Consider the following 12,251-nt stretch of genomic DNA (forward strand, 5'->3'; position numbering starts at 1 on the left):
GTTTGTGTCTCTCTGAGAGCAGATTTAAGACGGGAAAAAAGAAGTGGAAACATGGATATTAGCTGCACGTGTACACAGGAAGACTTGCACACACTACATGCTTAACTAAAAATGGCCTGGTTGAAGAGGGACTTACTGCAAAGAAGCTACATTAACTTACACCCAGGCCTTTCAATAACCAGCAGGCGGGCTTTGCATCAGAGGACAGCCACATCTACTGGGCCAACACCACTTGTCCAACTGAACTTTACCACAACAGGGCATGAACAACAAAGCTCTGTAGAAACATATTCCCTTCTAAATGTGTACATAACCTAAACTATGAAAACTGGCATCAACATTTTGAGACCTGCATTCTTTAAGGTCTTATTTTTATGTTTAAAGAAGTCTTTTCTCTCCCACATTTCTCTTCAAAAATAAAACCCAAAAGTGTTCCAAAAGGAAGCTTCATAAAATCAGCAATAAAGCCCAACAGTTAAGAATCAACGAGATGAAGAGGAAGAATGGTCAAAGGATAGTTTAGATTTATTGTTATTACTTAGCAGATTTTTCTTTAGAATTAGACCATTTCTTTGTACAGTCCCCCTGCATTTTTTAATTTAGTTACACCCCATTGAAGACATTTCCATGTTGAAAATAAGTTCCAAATGGAAATTAAAATTGTTTGGAGCTTCTGGGCATGTAAAAGAAACAGGTAACTGGCTCTTAAATGTTTTACAAGGGATTTTAAAGTCTTAAGTTGGCCTTGCCCTCCAGTCCTTCCCATCAAAAACAACAACAAAAAAAGCATGGTTACTATTCTCTTGTTTTTAAAGTATGGTGTAAAGTATTGTGTTGGGCTATTACTCTACAGTCGGACTATATGACTAAATACAGCACAACTGTCTAAAAATGTACTTTTCTCCTAACCCCCATACGTTCACATCATTGCTTGCTTTCTGAAGGGAAATCTATCACTGAAGTCTGAGGTCCTCTTCATATTTTTTCGCCCTCTAACCCAATTTTCTTTCATCCCTTTGTCTCACTTGCTCCCTGTTAGTTTCCTCTTCTGTGATTTACCTATCCATGCAGTTGCTCTTCCAAAAGTTTAGTTCCTCAGTAATTCAGAAGTAGATCTTCAGCTTCTGACATTATTCTTCCTCCCCCGCAGAAATATTTTAATTCATTGTATAACCAGTGTGAAAAGCTTCCTGCTGTCACACTATGACCACTTGTGCTATGGTCTAGTTTCAGAAAAGAAATTGCTTGCATCTCCCGCTTGCAGCAACTATACATTTTGCTCTGAATTTTGCACTGAATACACTTTGCTCCTTCTCTAGGCCGCTACAGAAACTCATTTCCCTCCGTATAGATAAAGTTAGAGCTCTGCTGTGTCTATCCCTAGGCAGGATATGAGCCTGGAGATTTCTGTTTAGTCTTCATTTGCAGGAACATGAAAGTTTGTCTTTCAAAATGCCTTACTAAGGTGTGTAGTCCCAAAAGCCCACGGTGCTGCTGTGGAGGGGAAAATTGGAACTAAAACAAAAGGAGTTCTAATGATTACCCAATTCCAACTAAAATCAGTAAAATCCCAGCTTTAACTACCTGGCTTTTTTAAGATGAAAAAAAAAGACAACAGTAACTGCACCTGCCTTTCTAACATAACAGCCTCAGCATCATGCTTGTCCAAAGCACAGTCCTACCTCTCAACTCAGGAATCAGGTAATCCAGGCAGCAACAACTTCTCCGCAAAAACTCTGCTGCAACAGGTTGAAAAATTTGGGGACAAATACGAGTTACATCAACCTTTTACTCACTTGTCCCATCCCTGTCTCTTTCAGACACCTAGAGGGCCAGTGCAAGGTTGGGGTGGTTTAACACTTTGTCACTTATTTTTGGCCACTAGTCAATGTACAAATAAGCAACTGGACTAGTAGGGGAGTGGTATTCACCCTCCTCTTCTTCCCTTCTTTCAAGGACTTACATTTAGTGATTTCATGCATCAGGGGGTACATCCATACCGTTGTAACGGCCTGTACTGGGTCTGGCTGGGATGTTAACTTTCCCTGCAGCAGCCCATACAGGGCTGTGCTCTGCATTTGTATATGGAACAGCAGTGTTATCACACCAGTGTTGTGTCTGCTGCTGAGCAGTGCTGGCACAGCATCGGGCCTCTCTCTAACCCTCCTAGGGGGTGGGCAAAAAAACAAGAAAGAAACATCACTAGGGCAGCTGACCTAAACCAACCAAAGGGATATTCCATACCAGATGATGTCACACCCCGCAATAAAAGGTGGAAAAAGGAAGAGGAGGGGAGGGGTGGGCTCTCGTTGTGAAAAAATCTGTCCTCCCGAACACCAGCTACGTGCGTTGAGGCCCTGCTTCAAGGACGTGGTCAAGCATCGCTCATTTGTGGGAAGTAGAGGGTAATTTCTTTCCTCTGCATTTCCACACAGCCTTTACTTGTTTTGTTTTTTCCCTTTCCCCCTTTCTCTTTTTTTCCTTTAAATTGTTTAATTAATAATAACCTTTCCTTGATAATTATTTTTTTCCCTTTAATTAAATTATCCTTATCTCAACCCGTGAGTTGTTATTTCCTTTACTTCTTCCCCTCCTCTTCTAAGGAGGGGGAGTGAGAGAGCGGTTGTGGTGTTCAGCTGCCCAGCACGGTAAAACCACCAGTTCCTGAGTGGACTTCCCCACCCCTCGGCTTGTTAAATTCTTTTTTGAACCGGTTCATGGTTTTGACCTCAGCAGCACCCTCCAGCAACAAGCACCACAATTCAGTGATACGCTCTTCTAAATCCACAGCATGGCAAAGTTCATCCAGTGTCCTTAGTTCTTGCTAGACGAAACGAATTGCTTCAGTTAACAACTGTTCCCCATTCACCCTCTCTACACCATTTATAATTCATTTAGGTCTGTCAGCAGCTTTTTTCCTTAGCAATCTTTCCTCGAGCTGAGATGCAAGCGTAATTCATCTGCCTTACGCAGACACTGCTCCACGTCTTCAACCATTCCTGCTGCTCTTCCAGGTCCTTTTGGGACTGAAATAAGGAGAAACAGATGCAAAGGCAGGTCTCACACTACAGAGTTAGAACTCATCATTCACCTAGGAGATGACATAACAACGCCTTCTAGTTTGTTCTCAGTTCCTTTCCAAAAAAATTTCTAATCTTCCTTAATGTTTTTGGCTACATGAAGAACCTGGAAAGATCTGTGCTGTTAAAGAGCTTATGGCTAATCTAATTTACATGCTAATTCAGCACTTAAACCACTACTACAGAAACCCAAGTTTTCCATGACATAACTTCACCTCTAACAATTTAAGGACATAAGACAGTAGATAAACACAGGTTTTATTATCAGGACAATAACCTGTTTTGATTGCTTCGACCAGCTTGTCATTCTTCTCCCCTTCGAGCAGCCTGTGGTAGTATCCAGGGTTTTGCTCCATGTTGGCTTGGGCCCCGCTCACGATCATCCAGATCAACGCCCGGTGTTCATTGGGGATGCCTTTCCTGATATACCTCTTCACTGCAAAACAAGAAGCTTTTGTTTGTTGGTTTGCTCTGAAAACATTTCCAGATACATTTTTCTTCTGGAACAAGCAACAGAAAGCTGGTAAGTCACAGGACAACTATCGACTAGAGATTATTACGCTTTCTCCCCTAGACCACCACATAGGATAAGCATTTTCTTCTCAGCTACCGTGTATTTTTGATTCTTGCCTAAATACTTGCCACTCAAACTCCCCATGCTGATCACCAGACCCATGCTTTTCTCAGTCCTCTATTGCCTCAGTAGGACTTTGAATCCTTCCCACTTTCTGAGACAGGAACACCAAAAAGCTTCTCCTTGATCTTCCTCCTTTATCATTCAGACAAGCACCAACTTTTTTCTTTCCCTAACAGCCTCTGACACGTTACCACTGTTTGCTTGGTTATGCTCTAGCATAAATGGCTGCGTTAACCTAATGCTGGGATTTCAGCTTAGCACCTAACCACTGCAACCATCGCAGACACAGAAGTACGAAACACGTGGCTACTGCCTAAACTCATTTAGAAGGGATGGAAATGTCAGAGAGCAGCAGACGGTTTGTCCCAGAATAACTGGGGAAATCTTTTCAGATCTAAAATAGCTGTTATCTCCTGCATCCTAGCCTTATTTTTTTTTTTTATTTATTTTTTTAAGCAGATGATTCAGTGTGAATAACTAGGATGCAAGATTGCAGGAAGGAGCATCAGGCTAATAACAGCCAAAGCAGCTTCCTCCTGGGAATGGAATGAAAGATATTAATAAGGGAACCAATGCTGCTCATCGGTACGTAATCCTACATCAGCACTACCCCTTCTGACCCCAAAAGACAGCCAAACACTTGAGATCCTTCTGCTTTTTCCAGGGAGAAGAAAGTGACAAAGGAATCAGACATTTACTACTAAATGAATGACACTTCATTAAAGCTGCAGCTTCTCTTCTCCAAATTCAACGGGACTCGGATGAGAGTGGAGAATTCTTGGTTGTTGCACAAAATATCAATACATAACCTGGTTTTATCCAGTTCTGTAGGTTTGTAACTCAAGATAAACGGTGTCTGAATTAAAGGCAATTGGCCTTAAAAACAGCAGAACGAAATGAGTTTACAGCAACTCAGCCAGCGACCTTCTACATGCCTCGCTTCCACCTCTTTTTAGCTGCCTATGCTTTAGGAGCCAAAACTGCCTTCCCAATGTCAACGGAGAGATCTGTGCATCTCTAATGGGCATTCCGCCCACCTAAAATCTGGCACTTTCTCTCAAAAAAACGTTCCTACCCTTCACATTTGCAATAAGCACCTGGCCTTCAGGGTACAGTTTTTATTTAGCGTTCCCATGAGGATTTATGCCATGGGTAACAGCCTCTCTTGTTCCAGCTGTAAAGTAACTTCAACCGCAACCTTATTCTAGGCAGACTGGAGATAATTTACTCATTTCTGTTTGATAATCCCCACTTCATCTTTTTTTACAAGATTTTGAACTCCGCTGCTCAATAAATCCTAGAGATGGGCACAGCAAGCGCAGGAACGCAGCTGAGGAAGCAGCCCCATTCTGCTCCTAGAAGAATACTTAGTGGGTAAAAATCACCGGATTATCATATTTTAACACACAAATTGGGATTTATTTTTTTTTCCTGGTACAACTATCAATCCTGAAAGCACAGCCAGCAACCACATCCAACAACAATACGCTCAGGGAAGTGGGGACAGGCCTTTGACATTGGCACAAGGGGAAAGCAGCCCTGCAGCGCCCAACACACTCATTATTCCTCAGTGTCATCATTCACATGACAATAGGCAGCCAGAGGCTCCTATCGCCCCGGGTGCTTCCACATTATCTTCAGGAAATAAAAAACCCACAACAACATCCCACACAGCAGAACATCCTCCCACTGTCGGGTTTAAGAAGCTTTCACAGATGAAGCCGGATTGTGCATGTGTCTTCGAGCACGCATCAGACTCCAACTGTACACCAGAGGCTTGATCTCAAAAGCAGCACTGCTCCAAACCACCAAGCCTTCAACAGTCTAAGTTTCGGAGTATGTGATAAAGAAATATCTGTACATCAAAGTTTTGCCTCCGTTCATAGATGAAACACGAAGCATCAGTCTTTAAGCAAGCTGTTTAACACAGAATATGAAAATTCTGTGTTAATTCTGTGAGGCAAAGGTTAATTCTGTGAGGCAAAGGTTTTTGCCTCAAGTTAAAGTTGTGTTTACCTTTTCCCCTTCCCCTTAATGTTGTTTCACTCTACACCATGGGCAGACCAAGTTACTCAGGAAAATGCCATTTAAAAACAAAAATCATCGTGTCTAAAATTTTAGAAGAGTGTGGTTTTGAAAAACACCTGCACATAACAATTCCGATTAAATGCTGAGGAAAGTAACTCAGACCCTGGAAAAAACTCTACGGCAGAGCTGAGAACAGCATCCCAACAAGGAGCTGAAGGTTTTGTTTTATGCATACATCGAAGAAACAAAGCAGACCTGTGCTGCGAGCACTCAAGTTCCTGTCAAACGTACAAACTGACTTTCCAAGAAGCTCCTTCCTTCCTCCAACATCTGTTGAGGACCAGCTGTGCTCCTGCGACAACCACTTTCACCTTTCACTGGATTTTACCAGCCTCAAAGACCAGAGAGTGCCTTCTGCTGCCCGATTCTCTTACACAGCACACTTTTGGTCAGAGTTAAGCTCCTTTGGGTAATTATCTCAGAGTGTTTGTTGCCTGCCTGCAGTTGTCTTTTGGTCCCAATAAAGACAGCAGCCAAGTGGATGAAAGCAGTAATTCTACCTTTGTTACTGGGATCCTGTGAGAGAGAGAGGAGGTAAGCGACCGAGTGCCAACTGGAATTTCTCATGTGCAGAGGAGACAGCATTGATAACGAGGGTAGAAAGGGAAACAGAACACCACAAAATAGCACAAAGGAAGAGGCTGGAGAAGGAGCAAAAGGAACTACCAGCCAAAACTCCCATGCCCTGCCCTGCCGGAAGGCTCTGATCCAGAACAACAGGATACACCGCTTAATTACCCTCGTTAAAATGTAGCCTAATTAGTTTTCTTTGCAGTAGGACAGAATTACATGTGTCCATACCGCACATGGGCATGAGGCTAACTTGAGCAGCACGTGAACACGCCACATTTCCAAACTGGAAAATTAGCACAGGTCATCACTTCTTCCTGGCCAGCAACGCTGAGCTCCTCATTGTGTGGGGAGAAATGGGTGTGGAGCCACAGAGGTGTCACACGTACAGCGCCTCTCCCCCTGCTAGACACAGCAGGGCGCCTTTTAAAGCTTTTTTTGAGCTCCTGAGCAAGGAAGCCAGGTGCTGGAGCCAGGGAAGCGGTGGAGTCCCCATCCCTGGAGGTCTTGAAAAGACGTTTAGATGTAGAGCTCAGCGATATGGTTTAGTGGAGGACTGTTAGTGTTAGGTCAGGGTTGGACTCGGTGATCTTGAGGTCTCTTCCAACCTGGGTGATTTCGTAATTCTGTGGAGAGCCTCACCAGGCAGCAAGCACCCCACAAATCAGACCTTCTGCTCCCCAAGGCCCTGCAGGATCATCTTGTAGGATAAAACACACAACGAAGCCACTACTTAGGTAAATAATTCTGTGCTTCACAGAACTGACAGGCTTCGATCTAAATACATGGTATCAGAGGGGAAGCATTTCAATCAGTAGTTGTACAGGTTAATCTGCTGCTCTCCTCCGCTGAGGAATCAGCTGACGGTAATGAGGGCGGCTTAGTGTAACGACTTCAAATTTACACTTCCTCAACGCTACTTAACTCCAGTCGCTCTCCTTATAATTACACATTATAGATTACACATATGCATGAGAACACATATTTGAGTACCTTTAACAAAAACTAGCATCAAAGATGATATGCCAGCCTGCAAGGGCTTCTACAGCCAAAGCTGCTGCCTGCACCCACTCAATGGATCTACTTTACCCCATTTTTCACAAACTGCAGCAGACTTTTTTAAAAATACAACACATTAGCCTGTTAGGGAAGATAAACATGACAGTAATGGTTGTTATCATTACGTGGCTAGAAGGGCAGCACCACTATTGGTACTGAAGCTTAGTGGACAAGCTGAGAGAATTAGTCAAAGTTTCAGCTCTGAAATAAGACGAAAGGCACACACACTGCTGCATCACAGGAACGTTCTGCATCTGTGAGGCTGGAACAGGCTACACAAGAGCAGAGAGATGTGAGCACCTCGTGCAAATTACTAAAGGTTTCACCTGTCATGGTTCACCCATTTTAAGAAAATAAGGAAATGAATTAAAACCCAAGATTATTTTTTCCACAACTAGAACCCTAAATTCTGCAGAAACTCAAAATCCTCTGAATACTGCAAATAACTCAGAACCTCAAAATAACTCAGAATACTGCATAATTACTACTATATTAAAAATGTACACCCTAAACAGTATCTTCTTTATCTCTGGAAGAAAAATAAGAGAGTATCAGTAGTTACTTTCTAGTTAGCAGCATATGATCTAGCAACTATAGCTCAAACCTACATTTTCTGGTGTTCCTCGGCCACAAAACTGACATCCTTCCACTAAATACATTGTTCCACTGAAAATGTCTCACTTGTTATCATTCCATTCCTGGTGCCAAGGGAAAAAAAAAACAAACAGCCAGAATTAGCACTCAAGGTCCACACCTGAAGCAGAGCTTTGAATATTCAGCTGTGTTACAGCCAGTGCATGAACTTTTGGGTTGTTTTGCTCACTTTTTCTTTAATATAGTTACAGGGAACTCCAAAAGGTTTCCTAAAAGAAAGCAAGCTGAATAACATAATTGAGAGCAAAGGGAAAAAATGATGCCTATATGGAAAAATAACTAATCCAGAGGAAGGGAGGGGGGGTGACCTTCAGTCTGACAACACCCTGTCCCCTTCTGATTCCCTCCATGTACTTATTTCTCCCCATCATCTCTCTTGTAAAATGAAACATTATTAGAGGCTTTCTTCCTTTCTGAACTGGCCGTGAACTGTTCCATCAGCATGTTCTCCAATGCTGTGTTAGCTCCCGCATGAATTTTTGCTTTCTTTGCTCTGTAAGGCGCTAAGTTTTAGTTCTCTGTACACACCTTTCTAGCAGCAAGGTGAACATCGTTTTACAAAAGGAGGATAAAATGAACTAGAAAATTTCAGCAATCAATAAACTGCCAAGGAGAGAGGCTAAAGACAGTGCCTCCTGCATCATCACACGTCTTTTCAGAGAGTGCACAGAGCAATATAACAGCTGTACAGCAGCACCTGGAAGTGCCACTGGCCATAATCTCTGGGTTACAGATGTAATAAAATATTACAGTGTATGCCAAAGAAGGATTACTCCTTTGTAAGCTTTAAATCAAATCAATGATCCTCCCAATAATATTTTTCATTTGAAGAGGAAAATAAAATTCAACATTCAAAAACCCACATGAACTGAATATGATGTATACCGGTTCCAACATAATGCTCTTTTACTTTTAAGTAAACGTACAGCTCACCTTTTAGACTCTTCTGTATGCTGTTTTTCCCCTTTAGGAGCTTGGACCATTTTATCGCTCGCCTTGTGAGTACCACTAGGTACCTGGAAAAGAAAGCTTCATAGGATGCGTAATCAAAGTCGTCTGGCCTTTCAAATCCATATGGATCAACCCTATAAAATAAACAAAAAGAAGTATAAGAATTCTTGTACAACTGCTTCTACATACCTTCAAGTGAGGAAAAAAAAAAAAAAAAGTTAATTATGCTTTAAATAACTTCCAGCTGCTATTTCTAAACGCAGCTCTCCTCCCAGCAAACACTTACTTCACACAGGCTGCACAGCGTATCCAAGCTGCTGAAGTAAATGAACTTACACACGCGCCGTTCAGGCAGTTTTACAGATTTCGCTCGCTTTAGAAGCGAGGCATTTTTAGAGCAAAGGCTCTGCTGTGTGCAAAATCGACCCAAATTACGACCGCACGGAAGCCCGGGGTGCATTTCTCTCCTTAACACAGCGCCAGCAGGGTGGGAAGAGCCCTCCAGGATCACCTGGTCCTGCCACCACCAGTGTCACCCCCTGCCCCATGTCCCCGAGCACTAGGTCCAACCTCTCCCTGCACACCCCAGGGACGGAGTTTCAGCCTACCTGTACGCCCAGTCCCGGCCGCCCTCTGTCCCGGCCATCGGCCCCCTCCGGCAGGGAGCCCCGGCCGGGCTCTCCTCAGCCCGAGCAGCGCCGCCTCGGCCGCCCCATGCGGAGCTCCGCCGGCTGAGGGGCGGGGGCGGCCGCCCGGATCCGCCTCCCTCCCGTGCTGGGGGCCGGGCCCGTGACAAAACGGGGGCTGCCGGGGGTCCCTATGGAGCTGGGGGACCCCCAGAGGGCGAGCGGGGCGCCCCGGAGCAAACCCCGTCCTGCGGAGGCCGGAGGGGCCGCCGCGGGCAGCCGCCATTTCGGGGTCCCCACCGGGGGCTGCTTGTGGGGGAAGGTCCCGGCATGAGCCCCCCTGCCCCTGTGCTTCGGCTCCTGCAGGCACTAGTGCTCCTCAGGACTAGGTTCAGGGGGATATATACCTCATTAAAAGTCAGTCATTTTTTCCCCCAACTCCTCAGGCTGCCATACAGGCTTCCATTTAACTTTATTTCCCCAAATAACTCATTTATTTCCCCAAATAACTCATGGCACAGCCAGTGCTTTGCTACATCGAAATACATTTAACTTCAGCTTCTGCTGACTTTGTTTCCACCTCAAACTAAATCTACAGCGGCCGATTGTCAAACACATGCGGAGTAATAACACCACAAATATTAATGCCCAGAAAGGCTTCCCTGTTTCCTGAGCCCGCCTCTAGCATTAGCATACTGCTCCTCGCCTTTCTGAGGCATGGAACAAACCCCAAAACTCACACAGACCCTGCACTGTCTGGCTGCTGGCAGCGTACCTCGTACTGTGCTACAGAACAGACGGGAGAGAGGGAAATTATATTCCTGCTTGTCCTTTTTTAATCAAGTTCTGACTTTGCACCAAGCAAGCGCTTGGAAACTTGCAGCTCCTGCCAGGGAAACATTATCTAGTCCAGCCAGCAAGTCATAGTTGCTGAAGACAACAGATGGGATTTCGGGAGGGAGATCAACAGTTGTTCCTTCCCAGCACACTCCTCAAGAAAGCTGCCTCCTCTGTGTGGGATCAGAGGCAGGCACCCACACAGCAACGTGGATGCAGTTGGGCTTCTACGACAGGGAAAAAACTCAGAGCTTTGTGTTTGTGTCAGCTGCCACCATCAAGCTGGGACTAGGAGGCGATGCTGTCCCACCAAAGGGAAAAGGGACCCTCGGCTTCCTCCCCCAAATCCCCAAGCCGCAGCACTTAGTTGTACTTTGTCTGCAAAGTGCGGGCTGTGCTGTGCACGTTCCTTCTAAAGTGGTTCCGTCAAAAATCCCCCATGAACAACAGGTTACGTCTCCCATTAACTAAGGGCACACCTGCAGCACATCAAGGACAGCCTTTGTGTGTGCCACGGTGCGTTTTTAACATCAGCAAGCCTGAAATGTTTTACATAGTTCCTGTGCTGATGTTCCTTTGTGGTGTGCTCTGAGGTATGCTGGTTTCACAAAAGGGCTCTCATCAAACTTCAGGTAGCTCCTATTAAGAATCTTTCATCTCAGTATCAATGGCTGATAAGGTGAACCAGCCTCCTGTCTGGCAAGAGAATACCTTGGTTGTCCTTCCTAGGGTGTCAATGCTGCTCTCTTCTGGGCAGATCATATCACGCTTTTTTTTTTTTTAAAGGCATCCAAAGAAAGAAACTCATAAAGTCTCAAATCTGCAAACTGTGTGTGCTTGGTTTTTGTTTCACAGAGAAGGATACCAGTGACTTTTGATCCCTGCTTCAAGGGAGCTGCTGACAGGGGCAGTGACGGTGCAGGAAGGCAGTTTTGGGACATGCAGCCCAGAGAAACACCTTCCTGACTAGTGCCTGGCACAAGGGGAATTAACCTAATGTACCTCCCCCTGACCCCTTTCATCCAGATCCTTATCCCTGAAATTTTTACATTATGGTGAACACGTTTGGTAGAAATTCTCGCCTCGCTGCTCGCCAGAGTAAGCCCTTAAAATAGGGACTTCCCTTTAAGGCTAGGCATTTAGCTCTGCTCGCTGCAGGGCAGATAAACACAGCCGAGTAGTATTTCACATGCTGCGGCATTCGCAGCTTTGCTTGCCTGCATTGCCCTTGCCCCGTGTTTTAGCGAGGAACACTGCCATATCTGCGACCACCACATGTGAGAAACACCATTCCCAGCAAGGCCAGCAGGTCTGCTTTTCCAAATCCAGGTGAGAAGTTAAAAAAAAAGCCTAGTTATTCACAAAATAGTTAAAAGGCCCTGTTCAGAAATAGCACATGCGGAAGCATTGGAGGGGACATGTGAGGTTTGCCAATCCTTAGGGAGGGTCTCATCCCTTGGACAGAGTGCTGAGGGGAGAGCATGAGTTCACCTTGAGAGATCACCTCCAGCACAGCAGGGAAACCCCATGTGGTAAAGAGCATTTAACAGAGTATTAATTAAGAGTATGGAATGAGTAGTGATTCCTGCATAGCAAGTAGTTAGCAAGTCGTGGCTGAGGATTAAAGCAGAGTGTGAAGTATTTTATAATGATACTGTGCTGGACTGCATGAATCTCTTTAGCAGCTAAAGAGCAATGGCCGAAATGGCTGATGTCAATTCATTGTGAGATGCTGTGAACTCAGTTAAC

The 12,251-nt window shown here is 44.7% G+C and overlaps 1 protein-coding gene across 2 annotated transcripts in view; it reads right to left on the minus strand.

Moving 5' to 3' along the window:
- GRTP1 (growth hormone regulated TBC protein 1) overlaps window positions 1-9,774 on the minus strand; it is a 31,046-nt gene extending 21,272 nt beyond the window's left edge. Inside the window, exons 1-3 of one of the 2 annotated variants that reach the window (XM_084291490.1) lie at window positions 9,648-9,774; window positions 9,022-9,173; window positions 3,358-3,516 (exon numbers count right to left, since the gene is read on the minus strand). In XM_084291490.1, the coding sequence (XP_084147616.1) occupies window positions 3,358-3,516; window positions 9,022-9,173; window positions 9,648-9,685 (349 nt within the window). In that variant the 5' untranslated portion in view covers window positions 9,686-9,774. Of the gene's footprint in view, window positions 1-3,357; window positions 3,517-7,660; window positions 7,707-9,021; window positions 9,174-9,647 lie in introns of those variants that run through there. The other variant, XM_084291491.1, reaches the window with a different exon arrangement.
- Window positions 9,775-12,251: the final 2,477 nt, after the last annotated feature.

This window comes from Netta rufina (genome assembly GCF_964035555.1).
Source record: "Netta rufina genome assembly, chromosome: 1".
Lineage (NCBI taxonomy): Eukaryota > Metazoa > Chordata > Aves > Anseriformes > Anatidae > Netta > Netta rufina.